This window comes from Mesoplodon bidens, assembly GCF_964165515.1.
Source record: "Mesoplodon bidens genome assembly, chromosome: 1".
Classification (NCBI taxonomy): domain Eukaryota; kingdom Metazoa; phylum Chordata; class Mammalia; order Artiodactyla; family Ziphiidae; genus Mesoplodon; species Mesoplodon bidens.
The window spans coordinates 183,434,635-183,459,140 of record NC_138176.1 but is presented as its reverse complement, the minus strand read 5'-3'; the positions used below and the strand labels follow the sequence as shown (position 1 = coordinate 183,459,140).

At 37.8% G+C, this 24,506-nt stretch overlaps 1 protein-coding gene across 1 annotated transcript in view; it reads left to right on the top strand.

Annotated features, from left to right (window-relative positions):
• Window positions 1–24,506, top strand: part of NUP54 (nucleoporin 54) — a 40,327-nt gene that overhangs the window by 2,056 nt on the left and 13,765 nt on the right. The window contains exons 2-8 of the mRNA XM_081245120.1: window positions 1,911–1,994; window positions 2,432–2,581; window positions 10,462–10,688; window positions 12,295–12,482; window positions 13,216–13,412; window positions 15,279–15,333; window positions 15,761–15,854. Coding sequence (XP_081101246.1) covers window positions 1,911–1,994; window positions 2,432–2,581; window positions 10,462–10,688; window positions 12,295–12,482; window positions 13,216–13,412; window positions 15,279–15,333; window positions 15,761–15,854 — 995 coding nt within the window. The remainder of the gene's footprint in view (window positions 1–1,910; window positions 1,995–2,431; window positions 2,582–10,461; window positions 10,689–12,294; window positions 12,483–13,215; window positions 13,413–15,278; window positions 15,334–15,760; window positions 15,855–24,506) is intronic.

The window sequence follows — 24,506 nt, the reverse complement described above, 5'->3', positions numbered from 1 at the left end:
ATACTTGAAATTCCAAAGATTAAACAATCCATTATCACTAAGGTATATTTAAAGTGATCACATATCACTGTTGTTTGGTATGTTTACTTTTCCCTGTTTGCTTAAAATTGGCACTGGGTAAAACAGAAACATTATTTTGAAGTTTGTGTTTCCGAACAAACCCACCCAGCTCATAATTCAACAATAATAAATAAACCTGTTGGTATTTGCTTGATTTCATGTTCATTTGGAGTTATCACTGTGAAGTTTTGAGTTGTGACAATATAACTATTTTAACTACTTTTATGTATGTTTATGTATGTTGATCAACTTTGGCAAAAGGCTGATTGAAATTCTCGTTTACTTTTTTATTTTATATCCTTGCGGATCCATTTTTACTAGTAAACATGTTCATATTATGGAGCATGTTAATATACCAATGTCTTTATTGTATAGCCAATTCAGAATATATCTTAGTTTTTCTGTGAAAATTAGAAGTAATGAAAAAGATTAGGAACAATGTTCAGTACTTTAGGTGATTTTTATCAAAATGTTTACAGTTTGCAGTACTGCAATAGAACCTACAAGTAAATAGAGTATTGGGTTGTGCCTGCATGCAGCATGTAGGCTATTCTTGAGTAATTTTCCAAGTCAGAGTCATATGATGACTGTCAGTGGGTTGGGTTTTTTTCCTTCTTATATCTTTTATGTTACAATATTGATGAATCTCTGTCTCTTATGCCAGAAATATATGAGACTAAAAGTTAGAATCCCAGAGAGTCTGCAGCATATCTCAGCACTAATGGTTCAAACATTTGTCTTAAAAGTCTTTTTTGACACCACATTGGTAATCAGGTAAAGACTGACAGTAAGGGGAAAAAAGCCCTTGTGTATTGGCCAGACTTCCATTCCATTCCTATGTCAGCTTCGATATGGTTAAGATTAATTTTGTCTCTAGACTTATCTAAAAGTGAACTTTGTGGACCTGTCAGTGTTGTGGCGCAGGGCCCTGTGATAGCTCTGCTCTCCTTGCCGGCCGCTGCTGCCTTGTGATGTTTTTCCCCCTTATGTCTTCAAGAAACACATGCTTGTTTGCATACCAATATAAGAGTCAGTATATTGGTATGTTTCATTTGAAAAGTTGCTCAGTCTTGATGGAGACTAAGTAGAAATATAAGCTAAAGTAGAGTATAAATTAAATCACTGAAGCCAGGGTTGCACACTGGCAGCACAGTCTGCCAGTATGATCTGTTTGTCACTGTTTTAAAAATATTTGAATTAGTTGCAAAAAAATCAATTGACTTCAGGTTTAAAATTGTGTAAATTTCACACAGAAAATCTAGATTTTCTATTTCTCGGGAAAAATGGGAATGTATAACACTACTAAACTACTGCTACTAAATTCTAAATTCTAAGGCCCGCGCACTACTAAATTCTCCTGCAGCAGTAATTTGCTGGAATTTAGGAACTACTGCCATTTTAAAAAAAACTTCACACTGATCCGTTCTGGCAGTCAATAAACACCGTCTATTTCATTCATGAATGTTATCAGCCTGTATCTTGTAGGCATTTGAATTTGCAACCCCTGCTGTAAAAATACACAGTCATTTTAGCGTTAACACTATGGCAATAGGCTTATTAACATGTTTACTCAGCTGTAGCTTAATCACCTCTTTAGTTGAAAGGTATATATTGCATTGTGGTATTTCTACTTTAAATACTTGGTGGCTCATTTCTTGCAACATATTGACTTCTTGATTAGTAGTATAGTTTTTTTTTAAATTGACATTAAAGTAGAGAAAGGAAAAGTTAGACCAATATATTTTGTCTTTATATGGAGCAATTGCTTATTATGTAATTTGAAAAGGAGATTACCTCATATGTATACAAAAGATTCTTCCTTGCTATTTTATTTATCCTTTTTTAATTAGGTGGGTTTAGTGGATTTGGGACACCATCTACAACAGCAGGTTCTGCATTCAGCTTTTCTGCTCCAGCTAACACGGGCACTACCGGTAAGAGGACATCGTTGTTTTTTTTTTTTTTTTTTAATTTTATTTTTTATTTGGCTGTGTTGGGTCCTCGTTGCTGTGTGCAGCCTTTCTCTGGTTGTGGCAAGCTGGGGCTACTCTTCGTTGCCGTGCGCGGGCTTCTTATCGCGGTGGCTTCTCTTGTTGCAGAGCACAGGCTCTAGAGCTCAGGCTCAGTAGTTGTGGCTCGCGGGCTCTAGAGCGCAGGCTCAGTAGTTGTGGCTCACGGGCCCAGCCACTCCGCAGCATGTGGGATCTTCCCAGACTAGGGCTCGAACCTGTGTCCCCTGCATTGGCAGGTGGATTCTTAACCACTGCGCCACAAGGGAAGCCCAAGAGGACATCTTATATCATTTGTAGAAGCAAATGAACTACGAGTCAGCTTTTTTATGCCTTAAACAATTTAAATTTTTCATTCAAAGGACTCTTTGGTGGTGCTCAGAACAAAGGTTTTGGATTTGGCACTGGCTTTGGCACAACAGCTGGAACTAGTACTGGTTTAGGTACTGGTTTGGGAACTGGACTTGGATTTGGAGGATTTCATACACAGCAGCAGCAGCAGCAACAAACTAGTAAGTATAAGAGGTTTTCATTTTCAGATATAAAACCATAACAATGTAGGCAACATTGTTGAGTGCACTGTTCAAAACACTTTAGTGGATATCTTTTTTTTTTTTTTTTGGAGGAATTATAAAGTATTCCAAAAGCTACTTCTTGTGTTTATATATGATGATAGCACCTGGGAAAGAGACAGGTTGGCATGATTCTGATTATAAGGCCTCTTGTGTTTAGTATCATTCCTTTAAAATTTTTGTTGTTGTTGAGAAAAATAACACAAATATAGAAAGCGGCACAAAAGTACAGCTTCGTGAATTGTATATAAGATGAACGCCATTGTAACCACTGCCCATGTCAGGAGGTAGACCCTGGCCAGCCACTTCAGAAGCCCTCCACGTTTCCCTCCTAGTCACTTCCCCATCAGAGGAAATATAGTTTTGCCTTTTGTGTTGATCACTTCCTTACTTTTCTTTATGGTTTTGTCTTGTATTGTTTAGTTTCATTTGTCTTAAATCTCTGTAAGTTCCCCTTTTAGCTCTTTCTTTTTTATTTATTTTTCAATTTGTTGAAGAAATCAAATCATTTGTCCTGTAGAGGTTGTCAGTCAGAACTTTACTGATTGCATTCCTATTGTATAGTTAGCATATCCCTTTGTATAGTTAGCATATCCCTTTGTCCTCTGTATTTCTTGTAAATTGGGTTGAATCTAGGGGCTTATTTATGTTGATAGTTCAGTTTTTTGTTGGTTTGCAAGACTACTTTATAGGTAGTGTTGTATTTTTATCAAGAGGCATATAATGTCTGATTCTCTATTTTTTGTGATGTTAGCAGCAGCCATTGGTGATCATTACCTAGATCCATTAATTCATTAGGGGTTGTAAAATGGTATTATTCCAACCGTCTGATTCCTTTGTCATTTATTTGTTGAAATACTTCTATAAAGAGAAACTTTACCTCATCCACTATTTGGTTGATTCTTTCCCTTTATTCTTAGCTTTCAAAATAAAGAGTTGGTTCCCTGTCATTCTCCAGAGGTAACCAATTTTTTTTTTATGTCAGGAATTCAAGTGTTTAAATTATTTGATATTTTTCAGTCCATTGCAGTTTTCCATATTGATGTTTAAATTGTTCCATCTTTGGCCAGTGTAAGCCTCTTTAGGTTGGTTCCCAGGTCCTTTCAGACAAGTGTAGAATTAGTCTTTGATAGCTTCCTTACTAGCTGGTCTGGCAGTATGTTCCAGGGTTATCTTGTACGGATTAGTTTATTTAATTATCGCAAGAACTCTATGAAATAGAACTCTTGTTACCTCCATTTTATAGGTGAAGAGAGGTAACTGAGAAAATTGTGACATTTCCATATATCTTCCAAGATGTAGTATAGGAACATAAATTCAAGTTCCTCGACTTCCTTTGTAATGCTTCTTTTGCTTTTCCATAGTTTGCTACCTCTTAAAATCACTTTTGTTTCATTTTTCTTAGGTAAGTTGATTGATTGGCTGAAATTCACCCTACTCAGTCATTGAAGATTAGTAACACATTAAACATGAATTTCAAGAATTATCTAACCAATAGGATGAAGATAATAGAATTATTCTTTCTGGTATTACAATTATATCTTTCTTACTGTCCTCCTGCAACAATACAAAGTTTGATGGAAATCCAAGTAGTTAAGGAGAAGAAAGGAAAAGTGAAGTTTTTTCTTTGTTTCTTGACATAAAGTCTCTTCAACTATAAGTTATTATAGTTGTGCTTACTCTTGTTAGGAAAAATGGGAATTTGAATCTGGTGCTGTTCATTTTCAGAATGAAAAGGGCTCATTCTGCTGAGTGTATGTTTTATGTCAGGCACTGGGTATATAAGGTATAGGTACTGGGTATATAAGGTATAGGTACTGGGTATGTAAGGTATATGTACTGGATATATAAGGTATATGTACTGGGTATATAAGGTATATGTACTGGGTATATAAGGTTGCTCATAGTCTATAAGGAGATAGAATAACAAACATCCAATTAGATAGAATAATAAACATTCAATTATAAAAAATATATATGTGTGAAAGCACTAAAATAGACCCATACAAGGTGCTTTGGAATGTAGAGAAAGAATTGAATCTTAAGGGAATTAGCCAGTTGGATAAAGTCAGGAAAGGGTATTCCAGGCAGAGGGAATAACAGTGACAAAGGCACGAATGCATGGCATGGCATGATGAATTTGGGACCTGCTGTTGAAAGGAGTTTGAGTTTAATCTGCAAAGATTGTGGAGCTTTTGCCTCATTTTTAAAAACTCCTGCTTATATGAGGTGCTTGCTGTCTGGTTACACCATCTCTGATATGTCTAATCTCTGTTATCTGCTGATTTCCTGGACAGTACCTTTTGTTCATTGAACACTTTGGCAGCTGGCTCTGAGTCCTGCTTTTCTTTCCAACTTGTACTATCAATCTGGGTTATTTTAGCATTCACATGGCTATGTACTCAGACGGCCATACCATCTACCTTTTATTCCAAAGACCTTCCCCATTTCACTTTAGCCACAATTCTTACCTTGGACTTTGGCAACATCTGAAACTGTTCTAATTCCATAATCAATCAATAATCTAATTCCAATCATCAATAATAATCCATAATCAAACATCCCACAACCTATTGCTCTTTTAGCCTGCCTTTTCAACTACTTCCAACATAGCTGTTCTTAGACCTCATTAGGATCTTAGAGCACTGACACTTTCTGCTCTTCCATCAGCTCCTTCCTGTCTCACTGTCCTTTCTAATTAGCTTAGAGCCCTTGTCCTTCCATTTCAGTCACTCTTGCCAGTATGGTGAACTTCCTTATCCTTGTATCATGTCTGCTGGAAAAAACAACCCCAAGCCTCTGTAAGCCCAACTGTCTGTCTAGATACTGCTTGAGAAAATCATACAGTACAGAAGATTGAATCTCTAAATACTTTTTTTTTTTTTTTTTTTGCGGTACGCGGGCCTCTCACTGTTGTGGCCTCTCCCGCTGTGGAGCACAGGCTCCAGACGCGCAGGCTCAGTGGCTGTGGCTCACGGGCCCAGCCGCTCCGCGGCATGTGGGATCTTCCCGGACCGGTGCACGAACCCGTGTCCCCTGCATCGGCAGGTGGACTCTCAACCACTGCGCCACCAGGGAAGCCCTGAATCTCTAAATTCTTAATCACCAACCCAAGTTGGGGCTCAACATTGCCTGGTAATCCTGTTAAGTTTTTATTTTCAAATTTTTCTCCCACTTTCTGTAAGTTATTTTAAACCTTTATTCTCTTCAAATCTCAAAGTTCTCTGTTCTCACTTTTAGTAGATGGCCTTGACCTCTGCTTCAAAGAGAAAATAGAATCCCTTATTGTAATTCCTTCAGTTGCCCACTACCGAATCTTATTTATCTACCTACCGCTGTAACCCATCCTTTTCTCTTTTCGCCTGTGCTCTGGATCTCATATCCTCCCACCTTCTGGGGCTCCTTGTGTTGTTGATTATTTTTCCCAGCAGACCCCAACCCCATTCCACCTTTCACCCCGCACCAAAAACAAAGTCTTCAGCTTCTCTATCCAAGGATTATTCTCATTCACATTTAAACGTCTGAAGTTTCTTTTTTCTTAAAACAGAAACAAAAAATAAAACTACTTTAATTTCACATCTCACTTCAGTTATCTCTTGCTATCACTCTCTTCTCCCCTTCATAAACTACTTGAAATAGATATAGAAGAATGGGATCCCCTGCTGCTGTCTTCTGTTACCTCTTAGCCCACACTAATCTGTTTTCTTTCTTTACCCAGTCAAATAGTTATGGTCATTAATCATCTCAAATCCAATGAACATCTACTGTTCTTTAATTGTGAAAAATTCTAACACAAAAATAGTAAAATAACCCCATGTTGTACCAAATAGATTCAACAAAAGTCAGAACTTGCCACGTTTGTTTTATCTATATCCTCCTTCCTCTCCCCCTCCTTTTTTTTCTGAATTGCTGAAGTATCAGTACTTTAAAGCAAATCCCAAACATGTTATTTCACCCTTACCTTACTGCTTTACTGTGCTTCTCTCTTTAAAAACATGGAGTCATTCCAACTCACAATTACTAATTCCTTGGTATCATCCTTAATCAGATTTCCCCATATGTCTCAGTAAAGTTTTCTTCAGTTGGTTTATTTGAATCATGATCTAAACAAGGTCCACACGTTATGTCTCTTAAGCTTCTTTTTAGTATAGAGAATTCCCTGCTTGGGTTTTTTTTTACCCCACTCATGAATTGTTACAGAAACTGGACCAGTTGTCCTGTGAAATATCCCCCAATCTAGATTTGCTTCCTTGTAGAATCATTTGACTTTATGCCCCATATTTCTGGTAAATGAAGTTAGCTTTAGGTACTTTATTAGGTTTAAGTTTGACTTTTTGGCATGAATACTTTGCGGGTGGTGCTGTGTGCTTCCTATTGTATCATGTTATGAGGCCATCTCTTTTAGAGATGCAAAGATTGATCAGTGGGTTCAGGTGGTGAGAGCCAGTCTGTCTTGTAAAGTTCCCCATCAGTCTTTAACCTAATGGTTTCATTCATTGACGGTCATTGCCTCAATCAGTTATTTTATTAGGAGTTGCAAAATTAGGAGTTAGTGATTTTCTAATTCTGCCCTCTCTTCCACACTGAAAGTCTTCTGTAAAAGGAGTTTTTCTTCATCCCCCCCCAAGACTGCTTGGTCACCCTGAAATGAAATCTGTATAGGAAAGGCAGGATAAATTCTTTCTTTTTAACTGACAGTTTTTGTAAGAAGTTGTTGGTGGCCTGATTATTTCCAATGGTGTCCAAGGTGTTGAGATTTTTCTGAATTTTTGATTTTTACTTTTAAAAATTATCATTTTGAATGCATGAGATTTAATAAATTGAATGTGTTTGAGTTGGATGCATTCATTATTCTTTTTGATGCTCAAATTGTCACATTTTTGGCCAGTGTGAGCCCTCAACTTCAATCATAGTCTGGTCTTTTTTTTCTCTTACCCTGTTGTTTAGTACTCCATATTCCTTTTGCCAGCTCATCTTCCCCTCCTCTTTGACACAGAGATTTTGCACATGCTATTCTTCTTTGAAACTACCCCATGGCCTGGCTGACTACTTCCTTTAGACCTTAGCTGAAGTTCTTATGGGACAGCCTTCTCTTAACCTTCCTGCCCCAAGCTTGATTAGCTTCCTCATTTAGGACTCTCAGAGCCTGTACTTCGAGGCACTTATCACAACTGTTAATATTTGTTTGATATGCTCAGTTTGTTTAAAGAACCAGTCTCGTTTACCACCGTATCCTTAGTGTTTGCCTCTATGTCTGACATTTAAGGGGTACTCAGTAAATATTTGTTGAATGAATGCATGGTGAATGAATGAATGAAAATATGCATGTATGTATATATGTATGATATGTAAAACCAGGAGAGACTGTATTGTCAGGAAATCTAAGGGAGAAGAGTTTTTCAAGAAGGATGTGTATTCAGTGAAAGTTGAAGATTTTCTTTGAGGATTGAAGGAATGAATAATCAACAACATGAGGGCCTGAGAAGGTAGAAAGATGTGAGAAATCTAATATGCTAAGGCTTTAAAAGCGTCTGTTGGATTTTGTTATTTGCATTTCTCAAATGTCAGCTAGTGAGCTCTGAGTAGACTAGTGTGGTTGGAATCTAGTGTGAAGTGTAAATTAGTATAGATGATAGTTTTGTTAATCTTATTTAAAAGTTGAGGAAGATAAAACCTAGGAATTTCTTGTCGGAAGCTACAAAGTGAGCATGTAGCAAATCAGGATTCAAGTCTTCTGGCTTCTAATCCACTTCTTTACCATTTTCATAAATGCCCATTTGAGAATTAATAATACTCACGTTGAGGGTAATAGCAGCCCCTCTCTAGCCCTGTAGAAGCCGCATTGGCCTTGTGGTACTTGCAATCTTTAAAGCTGAAAGAAAACTTAAATATCATCTAATATAGTGGTCCTAAAACTCAGGTCATTTTGGTGTTCATGATTTTTCTTTTATCTACATGCCATTTGTATTATTAGAGAATTTTCTTTAAATCAATTTACTTTTAAACATTAAATGTTTATTTTGAAAGGAAAATCCAAACTATTGCTATAAATGGAAAACCAGTATCACTTGCTATAGCTATTGTTTCTTTCTAAAGAAACAATAATTGAACTTAAGTCCACAGAAAATATAATAGTGTTAATAAATTCTAGCTAGATACCTTTGCTTTAAGCTCCTAGTCTTAGATTTGTTCTCCCCTTTGTTAAAAAGTGAGATAAGTGATGACACGAGGCATTAAAGGCATACTAGCACCAAACTGAGACTTTAAAAATATATATAATCAGGGCTTCCCTGGTGGCGCAGTGGTTGAGAGTCCGCCTGCCGATGCAGGGGACACGGGTTCGTGCCCCGGGTCTGGGAAGATCCCACATGCCGCAGAGCGGCTAGGCCCGTGAGCCATGGCTGCTGAGCCTGCGCATCCGGAGCCTGTGCTCTGCAAGGGGAGAGGCCACAACAGTGAGAGGCCCACCTACCGCAAAAAAAAAAAAAAAAAAAAAAAAAAAATATATATATATATATAATCAGATAATTAAATGAGAAGTTTTTGTCATATGATTTAGTCCATCTGCTGGTGACTCAACTGTTGCTTGACAAAATAATTTCATGTACCAAGGTTATTTACTTATCTAGCACTTTGGAAATACTGATCTGACCTAACAACTCAGCCCTTCTTTTATTGGAGAAATTTTAACACAGAATAAGTAACTTGTCCAAAGTTACACAGCCAACTAAAGCTTTAGCTTAGGATTTGCCCATTTGTTGTTGTTGTGTTTTTTTTTTTTTACTATATATTTCTTTGCACTAAGAGAAGGAAATTGTTTATTAAGCTGATATTGACATAACATTGGTATAATGATTCTTTTTGCTTATTTTGTATCCTCCAATTTGTATATATTACACAAATATAACAGTAGTAAAGGTTGTTTAAAAAAATAATTCTGCAACTTCACAGACTTTACCCTTTTTTTGGTGTGGGTCTAATATTAATATCATGGATCTAAATTGTTTAATGGAATTAATTGTATTAAGATGATATCAGAAATGCAAGTTTAACATTATAAGGGTGGTTCTGGCGTATTACTTTCCTATTATTGCCATAACAAAGCGTCACAAACTTAGTCACTTAAAACATATTACCTTACAGTTCTGGAATCAGAAATCCAGAACTAAATTTCACTGAGCTAAAATCAAGGTGTTGATAGGACTGCATTACTTCTGGAGGCTGTGGGGAGAATCCATCCCCTTGCCTTGTCCAGCTTCTAGAGTCTCCATTTCTTAGCTTATAGCTCCTTCCTCCATCTTCAAAGCCAGCAGCATAGCATCTTCAAATCTCACTTCGACTCTGACATCCCTCTTCCCTTTTTTTTTTTTTTTTTTTTGTCGATACACGGGCCTCTCACTGTTGTGGCCTCTCCCGTTGCGGAGCACAGACTCCGGACGCGCAGGCTCAGCGGCCATGGCTCACGGGCCCAGCCGCTCTGCAGCATGTGGGATCTTCCCGGACCGGGGCACGAACCCATGTCCCGTGCATCGGCAGGCGGACTTTCAACCACTGCGCCACCAGGGAAGCCCCTCCCTCTTCCCTTTTAAAGAGCCCTTATATTATGTTGAACCCACTCTGATGATCCAGGATAATCTCAGTTTAGTTGATTTAATCACATCTGCAAAGTCCCTTTTGCTATACAAGGTAACATATTTGCAGGTTCTGGGGATTAGGATGTGGATCTCTTGGGGCAGGGGATATTATTCTGCTTATCATATCTAGGACCTGAATTGATTGATTCTTTTTTTTGAAAAACTAACTTTGGGGTACATTTTTAGCATTAGGTGGTCTCTTCAGCCAGCCTACACAAGCTCCTGCCCAGTCCAACCAACTGATAAATACTGCAAGTGCTCTTTCTGCTCCAACACTACTGGGAGATGAGAGAGATGCTATTTTGGCAAAATGGAATCAACTACAGGCCTTTTGGGGAACAGGAAAAGGATATTTCAACAGTAACATTCCACCTGTGGAATTCACACAAGAAAACCCATTTTGCCGTTTTAAGGTATTAATACTGCTTTTGATCTTCACTTGAAGAGTGTATGAGGAAATGTGATATTTGGATTAAAATAATACTAAGAAAACAATTGCTTGGTTTTTTAGTACTCCTTGAACATGGTACAATAACACTTTCGTTTTAAAAGTACAGAAACTATAAAATTGAAGTGATTTCTTACATATGTGTGATTGAGATGACTAGAATATGACTGAAGGAAGATGTGACTAGAATGTAATTTATAGCAGGAAAAAATGTTAACACATTTAACATTAACCAGAAATGGTCTGCTTGGCACCTATAAAGGGGAGACCCAAAACTAGAATTTAGTGGTTTTCATCTAATATTGTCCTGGAAAGTACAATAACCAGCATATCGGAGTAACTCTTCTGCTTGGCATGTATACTGTTGCCACTATTATAGCTGACTGCCAAAGCCAGTACTACAGCAGCATAGTATGTTTTCTTTGCTCTGATTCCATGCCTACCAAAAAACTTTCTCATTTGAATTTAGCTTCTCAGAGATTCTGCTTATCAGCCAGTTAGATTTAGGTCAATTTGGTGATGTATTTTTCATAAAAAATTAACGCATTTCAATCCAGTTTATACGTCAGCCTCTTTTAAGTTTTGTTGGCCTTTGTCAGTCTCTTAAACTTAATTAGTGTGTACATAGGCTGGTGTTTGGAGTTGCAAGGCTGAGGATCAGATCCTTGAACATGGTTAAACAACAGAAAGTGACCAACCCATCTTGTTAGGGAATATCTCTTTATCTCATCACTCTACAAAAAGAAAGTGTACCCTTTGAGTGTATACAGTTAAAATTTTAATGCTTTTGTGTAGTGACTAAGAGGTATATAGTAGACGTAGGTTGAATATAACAATTTAAATTTTTTCTTTTTTAATTGATATATTAACATACAATGGTAAAATGCGTAATGAACTAATACAGAGTGAATTTAAATTCTTTTTAAAAAATTGCATTATAAGTGGTGACAAAAGAGAAAAAAGGCTTCTGTCTAAAAGAGTAATTCTTTAGAAAGGTATAGTTTGTCATTTAATATATGTAAAAAACTAACCTGTTTCATAAAGTTTTATATTACATGAAACCATAAAATAATGTCGACATTGTTTATAGCATTTATAAGTTGACAGTGTTATTATGGTACTTTAAAAGTATTTATTTGGTAAACATTTCTTTATATATCTATATATAAACTTCGCTTAAGATTCCATGAGTCAAATATATAATCAAGTAAATTACATTTTGGTCCATGACTTCTGCAGTCATTTTTATGGCATTCAGAGTTGTTTCCACAGTGTTCGGAAACACCCAACAATGATGGATATCAAAGTTTTTCAGAGGAGAAAGCTATTTAGTTACTCTGTGGAAGAGGAAATTTTAATTTCTCTCTCTAAGTTTATGTTATTCTTGGGTTAGAAAGTTTCTCTTTATAACTGTGTGACCTCCTAGGGCACAGAGTTGTGGAAAGAATCATTACATATTCCCTTCATTACCAGACATTAAGCTGTTTTAGCAGATGTTAAGCTGTTAATATTAAACACGTGATTTGAGATCTGTACATGTTTTTGATATTGTTTGTTTTGTCATTCCACAGGCAGTAGGTTACAGTTGTATGCCCAATAATAAAGATGAAGATGGGCTAGTGGTTTTAGTTTTCAACAAAAAAGAAACAGATGTTCGAAGCCAGCAACAGCAATTGGTAGAATCATTGCATAAAGTTTTGGGAGGAAACCAGACCCTTACTGTAAATGTAGAGGGTATTAAAACATTGCCAGATGATCAGTAAGTATACATTAAATATACTATATATTTCTGTGTGCCTTGGTCCAAAGAGAGTAATCAACAGTGTTTTTGTTGCTAAAGCACAAATTAAATCTCAAAGCAGAATATTTCTCAGCTAGTGATTCTTCAGTATTTATAGAAGCATTTGTTTAAAAGCTTTTTTCTTAATCTTGGGTTTCTTGTTAGATGCTAGTAATTTCTTAGATTTCTCATTCAGAAACAGGAGGAAACTTAATTATGGCTGTGTGCAAATTAGGGGCCACAAAGACATTGGAATGTTTTAACTGATTACTGTACATGTTCATTCATGGATAAATATGATTAACTTCCCTTGTCCTATGTATAATTATCATGCTTAGTGGCAAGACATTTGCTTTAGGATATCCTGGGTTAGAAGAATTATTGTTACCAGTGAGATATAATAACTGAAATCAGATTTTACTTTTTGGACTAAATTGCAATGAAGCAACCCATAAACTTCAACAGAATCTCCAAAGTACGTCTCAATTCTGGGAAAAAAAAAAAAATTTTACATAGGACTTTGCAGCTAAGCATACCTTTTATAGATAATATCTTACTTACCTACCTCATTTTAACTTTATTTAGCACCCTTTAATTTAGAAGGGTGCTTCTGAATTCAGCTAGCACCCTTCTAAAATCACATGCTGCATTGATATTTGTGGCTGTGAGTTAATGTGCTCCATATTTTATAACTTGGTTATCTTTCCCCCAGGACAGAAGTTGTCATTTATGTTGTTGAGCGTTCTCCAAATGGTACTTCAAGAAGAGTTCCAGCTACAACATTATATGCCCATTTTGAACAAACCAATATAAAAACACAGTTGCAGCAACTTGGTGTAACCCTTTCTATGACTAGAACAGAACTTTCTCCTGCACAGATCAAACAGCTTTTACAGAATCCTCCTGCTGGTATGTTTCCAGAGTCATGGAGTTGAGGAAATGAAAAATTTAGAAATACACGCTTCCTCTATTTTGGGAGGTGTTGCTTGGTTATTAATATTAATAACACCAGTGTCAGCTTATTGTGTCTGCTTATTTGGGACATAGTTTTGAATGTTTTTATTGTATTCATTCATTTAGTTTTTTCTATTATATAGCTAATATGTTTGTTAGAAATTTGGGCAATGATGAACTAAAGAAAAATAGTCCATACTCCATCTACCCAAAGACAATGTAATCTTAGTATTTTATTTTTGTCTAGCTTATCTTATTTTAACTAAGTATTCAAGTAAAACCTGAATGTGTTCTCACCATAAAAGTTTCTAGATTGACTGTGTGATAGATCTTTACCTCTCTTCCATAGAAGTAATTATTATCAATAATTTATTGAACTTGATTAATCCTTTATCTGTAATTTTAATGTAAGCATATGTATACTAAGTCCTTGAAAAAAGTATTCTGCACTATAGCCTTTTTACTTATAGTATTTCTTAGTGTTTTCCGTGTCAGTACATAAAGATAAATCTTATTCTTTTTAAAAGCTGTGTGGAATACTGTGGATGTACCTTACTGAATTTAACCTCTAGGTTGTTTCTACCTTTTACTATTATAAACTATGCAACAATTAACATCCTTGTAAATACGTCTTAGCACACATAGGCGTGTATTTTTTTAGAGTAATCTCTGGTACTGAAATTTTTGAGTCAAGATTATGTATACAGTCAGCCCTCTGTATCTGGGAGTTCCACATCTGCAGGTTCTGCATTTGCACATTCAACTAACCACAGCTCCAAAATAGGAGAAAAAAAAGATTTTAGGAAGTTCCAAAAAACAAAATTTGAATTGCTGCGCCTTGGCAGCTATTTACAAAGCATTTACATTGTATTAGGTGTAAGTAACCTACAAATGATTTAAAGTGTATGGTAGGATGGCTGTAGATTATTTGCAAATACTACGCTATTTTTTACAAGGGACTTGAGCATCCCCAAGGAGTGGGGTGGGCCTGAACCCTATCCTCTGGATGCCAGAGGCATGACTGTACTTAACATATTGTTAGAACTGCCAAATGGCTCTCCAGGGGAAGTTCTACCATTTACATTCATAACAGGAATGTGTTACTTTTCCTCATATTTAAAATTTTTCTAATGTTTTCTCATTCTGCTCTATTTTTGCCAACAATGGAGATTATCAGTCTTTAATTTTGCCATTCTGATGGCAAAAAATTAATACTTATTTTCATTTGCATTTCCCTGATTACTACTAAAGTTGACCAGCTTTTTGTATGTTTATTAGTCCCCTGTTTTATAATTTTTGTGAATTACCTATTCATGTCATTTGCCCATTTTCTGTTAAACTTTTTGTCTTTCTGATTTAGAGGGGCTCTTTCTATATTCTGGAGGTTAATCTATTACCCTATAGGTTATAGATACTTGCTTTCAAGTCACTTTTTTTTTTAGCTTTATCCTACAATTTTTTGTTGTTGTGGTCATATTTTGGGGGTTTTTTTTTTGTGGTACGTGGGCCTCTCACTACTGTGGCCTCTCCCGTTGCAGAGCACAGGCTCCGGACACGCAGGCTCAGCGGCCATGGCTCATGGGCCCAGCCGCTTCGCGGCATGTGGGATCTTCCCGGACTGGGGCACGAACCCGTGTCCCCTGCATCGGCAGGTGGACTCCCAACCACTGTGCCACCAGGGAAGCCCTTGTGGTCATATTTGACAATCATTTTTCATTGCAGCTTCTAGGTTTTGTGTCTTTCTTTAGCAGGGCTTTTCCCATACAAATATAAAAATGGAAAATAGTTCCTTTTAGAAAAAGTATTTCTTCTTTGTGGTAGGTGTTGATCCAATTATCTGGGAACAAGCCAAGGTGGATAACCCTGATTCTGAAAAGTAAGTGTATCTTCATCTTGCTTTCATATAAGAACTAATATATACTACCAAGGAAGCAAACAAATGCAAGCTGTTAACTATAATTCTTACATTCGAGGTGAGTTTATTTTTCTTTTCATTGCTTTTTAAAGAATGTTGATTATGGTAAAGCAGCACAGTGTGGTGAAAACATTAAAATCTGAGTACTAGTGCCCTAATTATATATTTGCATTTAATAATGCAGTTTTTGACCAAACTGTATTTCCTCATTTGTAAAATGAGGTTAGATGAAATCTCTGTGGTGTAACATTATTGATTTCATAGTCATAGATCTGCCTTTGAACCCTAGAAATATAGTGAAATTACATGAGTGTTATTATGAAAACCTTACCGTGTATTTTGTAATAATAGGTTTAGGTCTGAAAATTGACCACTTGTATTTCTTCAGGTTAATTCCTGTACCAATGGTGGGTTTCAAAGAACTTCTTCGAAGACTGAAGGTTCAAGATCAGATGACTAAGCAGCATCAGACCAGATTAGATGTAAGAATCTAGCTTCATTCTCTGGCCCTAGGAGTAGTATAAGGGTTACAGACCTTTATTTTTACCATGTGTTTTAGTTACTGTTCTGTCTTAGGGGAAACAATATAGTATATACTGCAAATTAACAATTATACTTTTATATAGTTTCTTTATTATGGAGCCTCCAAAAACATGTAAATCTGATTTGATATATTTTAACAATGAATTTAGAATTGTTGGCTTTTTTTATATAATATAAATTTATTTATTTATGTATTTATTTTTGGCTGCATTGGGTCTTGGTTGCTGTGTGTGGGCTTTCTCTAGTTGTGGCAAGTGGGGCTACTCTTCTTTGCGGTGCACGGTCTTCTCATTGCGGTGGCTTCTCTTGTTGCAGAGCACAGGTTCTAGGTGCACGGGCTTCAGTAGTTGTGGCTCGCGGGCTCTAGAACGCAGGCTCAGTAGCTGTGGCGCATGGACTTAGTTGCTCTATGGCATGTGGTATCTTCCCGGACCAGGGCTCGAATCTGTGTCCCCTGCATTGGCAGGCGGATTCTTAACCACTGCGCCACCAAGGAAGTCCCAGAATTGTTGGCTTTAACAGATTAATTACACTGTTATTTTCAATTCCAACCAGAGAATGCATATTATTTTATTAAACACTTTTGAAAATGAAGGCTACAATTATGATTATGTTGTCATAGTGTATTATAATTTGTAGGTTAATGAAGCAAATTTAAATTATTGAATGCTTAAATCTACTTAATATTTTATGAAGTAGACTTTTGTAATCAAATGCCTAAAGGTGCTTAGACATCACCTCCATGTTCTCTTATATGGAATTCCTAATTAGATATTCATTTGGACTCTGTTTGAGTAATGAAAAGCTTACTGTTTTATGAAGCAACCCATTTCATTGTCAGCTCTAATTGATACAGGTTCTCTTTCTTACATTGACCCAGAATCTGCCTTGCTATAATTTACACCCGTTTTCTCTGGCATGTTTTGTAGGTAATCACTATGTTCCTATGATAGCCGTACAGATATTTGAACTTCATAATCGTTCTTCCTTTTTAGTATTATTTTCTCTGGCTAAAAATTCCAGCATGGTTTTTTAATGTGACATGATACCCAGGCCTTATTACCTTAGGCTGGATACACTGAATTTATTGGCATCACTTTTAAAATGAGTTGTCCATAGTACTATAAATGGGGTGTGACCAAAGTTCTTCAAATAAAGCCAAAGAAGCTATTATTTCTCTATATTTTTATCAGCCTCGCTAGAGGTTTGTCAATTTTATTGATCTTTTCAAAGAAGAAGTTCTTGGTTTTGTTGATTTTTTTCTTCTTCTGATTTTCTGTTTACAGTTTCATAAATTTTTGCTCTTAACCATTTCCTTTATTCTGTTTGCTTTGGGTTTTTCTCTTCCTTTTCTAGTTTCTTAAGGTAGCAACTTAGGTTATTGAGACTTCTAATAAAGGCATTTGGTGCTGTTAATTGCCTTCTAAGCGCTGCTTTACCTGAATCCCCCAAATTTTGATAATGTTCTATTTGTCATCTTTGATTCATTAAAAATATTTACTAATTTCCCATGAGGGTTCTATTGGACTATTGGATTTTTTTGACTAATGGATTTTTTTTATTAGTTTCTGCTTTATAACAAAGTGAATCAGTTATACATATACATCTGTTCCCATATCCCTTCCCTCTTGCATCTCCCTCCCTCCCACCCTCCCTATCCCACCCCTCCAGGCAGTCACAAAGCACCGAGCTGATCTCCCTGTGCTATGCGGCTGCTTCCCACTAGCTATCTACCTTACGTTTAGTAGCGTATATATGTCCATGCCTCTCTCTCGCTTTGTCACAGCTTACCCTTCCCCCTCCCCATATCCTCAAGTCCATTCTCAAGCAGGTCTGTGTCTTTATTCCTGTTTTACCCCTAGGTTCTTCATGACATTTTTTTTTCTTAAATTCCATATATATGTGTTAGCATACGGTATTTGTCTTCCTCTTTCTGACTTCACTCTGTATGACAGACTCTAGGTCTAACCACCTCATTACAAATAGCTCAATTTCGTTTCTTTTTATGGCTGAGTAATATTCCATTGTATATATGTGCCACATTTTCTTTATCCATTCAGTGGATGATGGACACTTAGGTTGTGTCCATCTCTGGGCTATTGTGAATAGAGCTGCAATGAACATTTTGGTACATGTCTCTTTTTGAATTATGGTTTTCTCAGGGTATATGCCCAGTAGTGGGATTGCTGGGTCATATGGTAGTTCTATTTGTAGTTTTTTAAGGAACCTCCATACTGTTCTCCATAGTGGCTGTACCAATTCACATTCCCACCAGCAGTGCAAGAGTGTTCCCTTTTCTCCACACCCTCTCCAGCATTTATTGTTTCTAGATTTTTTGATGATGGCCATTCTGACTGGTGTGAGATGATATCTCATTGTAGTTTTGATTTGCATTTCTCTAATGATTAATGATGTTGAGCATTCTTTCATGTGTTTGTTGGCAGTCTGTATATCTTCTTTGGAGAAATGTCTATTTAGGTCTTCTGCCCATTTTTGGATTGGGTTGTTTGTTTTTTTGCTGTTGAGCTGCATGAGCTGTTTATAAATTTTGGAGATTATTCCACTGTCAGTTGCTTCATTTGCAAATATTTTCTCCCATTCTGAGGGTCGTCTTTTGGTCTTATTTATGGTTTCCTTTGCTGTGCAAAAGCTTTGAAGTTTCATTAGGTCCCATTTGTTTATCTTTGTTTTTATCTCCATTTCTCTAGGAGGTGGGTCCAAAAGGATCTTGCTGTGATTTATGTCATAGAGTGTTCTGCCTATGTTTTCCTCTAAGAGTTTGATAGTTTCTGGCCTTACATTTAGGTCTTTAATCCATTTTGAGCTTATTTTTCTGTGTGGTGTTAGGGAATGATCTAATCTCATACTTTTACATGTCCCTGTCCAGTTTTCCCAGCACCACTTACGGAAGAGGCTGTCCTTTCTCCACTGTACATTCCTGCCTCCTTTATCAAAGATAAGTTGACCATATGTGCGTGGGTTTATCTCTGGCCTCTGTATCCTGTTCCATTGATCTATCTTTCTGTTTTTGTGCCAGTACCACACTGTCTTGATTACTGTAGCTTTGTAGTATAGTCTGAAATCAGGGAGCCTGATTCCTCCAGCTCCGTTTTTCTTTCTCAAGATTGCTTTGGCTATTCGGGGTCTTTTGTTTTTCCAAACAAATTTTGAAATTTTTTGTTCTAGTTCTGTGAAAAATGCCAGTGGTAGTTTGATAGGGATTGCATTGAATCTGTAGATTGCTTTGGGTAGTAGAGTCATTTTCACAATATTGATTCTTCCAATCCAAGAACATGGTATATCTCTCCATCTATTTGTATCATCTTTAATTTCTTTCATCAATGTCTTATAATTTTCCGCATACAGGTCTTTTGTCTCTTTAGGTAGGTTTATTCCTAGATATTTTATTCTTTTTGTTGCAGTGGTAAATGGGAGTGTTTTCTTGATTTCACTTTAAGATTTTTCATCATTAGTGTACAGGAATGCCAGAGATTTCTGTGCATTAATTTTGTATCCTGCTACTTTACCAAATTCATTGATTAGCTCTAGTAGTTTTCTGGTAGCATCTTTAGGATTCTCTATGTATAGTATCATGTCATCTGCAAACAGTGACAGCTTTACTTCTTCTTTTCCGATTTGGATTCCTTTTATTTCCTTTTCTTCTCTGATTGCTGTGGCTAAAACTTCCAAAACTATGTTGAATAAGAGTGGTGAGAGTGGGCAGCCTTGTCTTCTTCCTGATCTTAGTGGAAATGGTTTCAGTTTTTCACCATCGAGGACGATGTTGGCTGTGGTTTTGTCATATATGGCCCTTATTATGTTGAGGAAAGTTCCCTCTATGCCTACTTTCTGCAGGGTTTTTATCATAAATGGGTGTTGAATTTTGTCTAAAGCTTTCTTTGCATCTATTGAGATGATCATATGGTTTTTCTCCTTCAACTTGTTAATATGGTGTATCACGTTGATTGATTTGCGTATATTGAAGAATCCTTGCATTCCTGGAATAAACCCCACTTGATCATGGTGTATGATCCTTTTAATGTGCTGTTGGATTCTGTTTGCTAGTATTTTGTTGAGGATTTTTGCATCTATGTTCATCAGTGATATTAGCCTGCAGTTTTCTTTCTTTGTGAGATCCTTCTCTGGTTTTGGTATCAGGGTGATGCTGGCTTCATAGAATGAGTTTGGGAGTGTTCCTCCCTCTGCTATATTTTGGAAGAGTTTGAGAAGGATAGGAGTTAGCTCTTCTCTAAATGTTTGATATAATTCGCCTGTGAAGCCATCTGGTCCTGGGCTTTTGTTTGTTGGAAGATTTTTAATCACACTTTCAGTTTCAGTGCTTGTGATTGTCCTGTTCATATTTTCTGTTTCTTCCTGATTCTTTGATTCAGTCTTGGAAGGTTGTGCATTTCTAAGAATTTGTCCATTTTTCCAGGTTGTCCATTTTATTGGCACAGAGTCGCTTGTAGTAATCTCTCATGAACCTTTGTATTTCTGCAGTGTCAGGTGTTACTTCTCCTTTTTCATTTCTAATTCTATTGATCTGAGTCTTCTCCCTTTTTTTCTTGATGAGTCTGGCTAAAGGTTTATCAATTTTGTTTATCTTCTCAAAGAACCAGCTTTTAGTTTTACTGATCTTTGCTATTGTTTCCTTCATTTGTTTTTCATTTATTTCTGATCTGATCTTTATGATTTCTTTCCTTCTGCTAACTTTGGGGTGTTTTTGTTCTTCTTTCTCTAATTGCTTTAGGTTCAAGGTTAGGTTGTTTATTCGAGATGTTTCCTGTTTCTTAAGGTGGGATTGTATTGCTATAAACTTCCCTCTTAGAACTGCTTTTGCTGCATGCCATAGGTTTTGGGTCGTCGTGTCTCCATTGTCATTTGTTTCTAGGTATTTTTTGATTTCCTCTTTGATTTGTTCAGTGATCACTTCGTTATTAAGTAGTGTATTGTTTAGCCTCCAAGTGTTAGTATTTTTTACAGATCTTTTCCTGTAATTGATATCTATTCTCATAGCATTGTGGATGGAAAAGATACTTGATACAATTTCACTTTTCTTAAATTTACCAAGGCTTGATTTGTGACCCAAGATATGATCTATCCTGGAGAATGTTCCATGAGCACTTGAGAAAAATGTATATTCTGTTGTTTTTGGATGGAATGTCCTAGAAATATCAATTAAGTCCATCTTGTTTAATATATCATTTAAAGCTTGTGTTTCCTTATTTATTTTCATTTTGGACGATCTGTCCATTGGTGAAAGTGGGGTGTTAAAGTTCCCTACTGTGAATGTGTTGCTGTCAATTTCCCCTTTTATGGCTGTTAGTATTTGCCTTATGTATTGAGGTTGAGTGCATAAATATTTACAATTGTTATATCTTCTTCTTGGATTGATCCCTTGATCATTATGTAGTGTCCTTCTTTGTCTCTTCTAATAGTGTTTATTTTAAAGTCTATTTTGTCTGGTATGAGAATTGCTACTCCAGCTTTCTTTTGATTTCCATTTGCATGGAATATCTTTTTCCATCCCCTTACTTTCAATCTGTATGTGTCTCTAGGTCTGAAGTGGGTCTCTTGGAGACAGCATATATATGGGTCTTGTTTTTGTATCCATTCAGCCAATCTGTGTCTTTTGGTGGGAGCATTTAGTCCATTTACATTTAAGGTAATTATCGATATGTATGTTCCTGTTCCCATTTTCTTAATTGTTTTGGGTTTGTTATTGTAGGTCTTTTCCTTCTCTTGTGTTTCTTGCCTAGAGAAGTTCCTTTAGCATTTGTTGTAAAGCTGGTTTGGTGGTGCTGAACTCTCTCAGCTTTTGCTTTTCTGTAAATGTTTTAATTTCTCCATCAAATCTGAATGAGATCCTTGCTGGGTAGAGTAATCTTGGTTGCAGGTTTTTCTCCTTCATCACTTTAAATATGTCCTGCCACTCCCTTCTGGCTTGTAGAATTTCTGCTGAAAGATCAGCTGTTAACCTGATGGGGATTCCCTTGTGTGTTATATGTTGTTTTTCCCTTGCTGCTTTTAATATGTTTTATTTGTGTTTAATTTTTGACAGTTTGATTAATATGTGTCTTGGCGTATTTCTCTTTGGATTTATTCTGTATGGGACTCTCTGTGCCTCCTGGACTTGATTAACTATTTCCTTTCCCATATTAGGGAAGTTTTCAACTATAATCTCTTCAAATATTTTATCAGTCCCTTTCTTTTTCTCTTCTTCTTCTGGAACCCCTATAATTCGAATGTCGGTGCGTTTAATGTTGTCCCAGAGGTCTCTGAGACTGTCCTCAGTTCTTTTCATTCTTTTTTCTTTATTCTGCTCTGCAGTAGTTATTTCCACTATTTTATCTTCCACCTCACTTATCCGTTCTTCTGCCTCAGTTATTCTGCTATTGATCCCATCTAGAGTATTTTTAATTTCATTTATTGTGTTTTTAATCATTGCTTGATTCTTCTTTAGTTCTTCTAGTTCCTTGTTAACTGTTTCTTACATTTTCTCTATTCTATTTCCAAGATTTTGGATCATCTTTACTATCATTATTCTGAATTCTTTTTCAGTTAGACTGCCTATTTCCTCTTCATTTGTTAGGTCTGGTGGGTTTTTATCTTGCTCCTTCTTCTGCTGTGCGTTTTTGTGTCTTCTCATTTTGCTTATCTTACTGTGTTTGGGGTCTCCTTTTTGCAGGCTGCAGGTTCATAGTTCCTGTTGTTTTTGGTGTCTGTCCCCAGTGGCTAAGGTTGTTTCAGTGGGTTGTGTAGGCTTCCTGTTGGAGGAGACTGGTGCCTGTGTTCTGGTGGATGAGGCTCGATCTTGTCTTTCTGGTGGACAGGTCCACGTCTGGTGGTGTGTTTTGGGGTGCCTGTGGCCTTATGTTTTTAGGCAGCCTCTCTGCTAATGGGCGGGGTTGTGTTCCTGTCTTGCTAGTTGCTTGGCATAGGGTGTCCAGCACTGTAGCTTGCTGGTCGTTGAGTGAAGCTGGGTGCTGGTGTTGAAATGGAGATCTCTGGGAGATTTTCGGCGTTTGATATTATGTGGAGCTGGGAGGTCCCTTGTGGACCAGTGTCCTGAAGTTGGCTCTCCCACCTCAGAGGCACAGCACTGACTCCTGGCTGCAGCACCAAGAGCCTTTCATACACCCGGCTCAGAATAAAAGGGAGGAAAAAGTAGAACGGAACAATTAGTAGAAGAAGAAAGAAAGAAAGAAAGGGAGTAAGGAAGAAAGAAAGAAAGGAGGGAGGGAGGAGGGAAGATAGGAAAAAGAGAAAGAGAGAAGATAAAATAGAATAAAGTATGATAATAGCGTTATTAAAATAAAAAATAATTATTAAAAAATTGAAAAATAGAAAAAAAACGGACGGATAGAACCCTGGGACAAATGGTAGAAGCAAAACTATATAGACAAAATCTCACACAGAAGCATATACATACACATTCACAAAAAGAGGAAAAGGGGAAAAAATCGTAAATCTTGCTCTCAAAGTCCACCTCCTCAATTTGGGATGATTTGTCGTCTATTCATGTATTCCACAGATGCAGGGTACATCAAGTTGATTGTGGAGATTTAATCTGCTTCTCAGGCTGCTGGGAGAGATTTCCCTTTCTCTTCTTTATTCTCACAGCTCCCAGGTCTCAGCTTTGGATTTGGCCCCGCCTCTGCGTGTAGGTCGCCGGAGGGCGTCTGTTCTTTGCTCAGACAGGATGGGGTTTAAGGAGCAGCTGCTTCGGGGACTCTGGCTCACTCAGGCCGGGGGGAGGGAGGGGTACGGAGTGTGGGGCGAGCCTGCGGCGGCAGAGGCCAGCGTGACGTTGCACCAGCCCGAGGCACGCCGTGCGCTCTCCCAGGAAAGCCGTCCCTGGATCCCGGGACCCCGGCAGTGGCGGGCTGCACAGGCTCCCCGGGAAGGGGGCGTGGACAGTGACCTGCGCTTGCACACAGGCCTCTTGGCGGCGGCAGCAGCAGCCCCAGCGTCCCACGCCTGCCTCTGGGGTCCGCGCTGATAGCTGCGGCTCGCTTCCGTCTCTGGAGCTCCTTTAAGCGGTGCTCTTAATCCCCTCTCCTCGCGCACCAGGAAACAAAGAGGCAAGAAAAAGTCTCTTGCCTCTTCGGCAGGTCCAGACTTTTTCCCGGACTCCCTCCCGGCCAGCCGTGGTGCACTAACCCCTTCAGGCTGTGTTCACTTCCTGCGCTCCAACAGAAACCCAGCCTCAGCTCCCAGCACCGCCTGCCCCGGCTGCGGAGCAGACAAGCCTCTCGGGCTGGTGAGTGCCGGTCGGCACTGATCCTCTGTGCGGGAATCTCTCCGCTTTGCCCTCCGCACCCCTGTTGCTGCGCTCTCCTCCGCTACTCCGAAGCTTTCCCCCTCCGCCACCCGCAGTCTCCGCCCGCGAAGGGGCTTCTAGTGTGTGGAAACCTTTCCTCCTTCACGGCTCCCTCCCACTGGTGCAGGTCCCGTCCCTATCCTTTTGTCTCTGTTTCTTTTTTCTTTTGCCCTACCCAGGTACGTGGGGGAGTTTCTTGCCTTTTGGGGGGTCTGAGGTCTTCTGCCAGCGTTCAGTAGGTGTTCTGTAGGAGTTGTTCCAAGTGTAG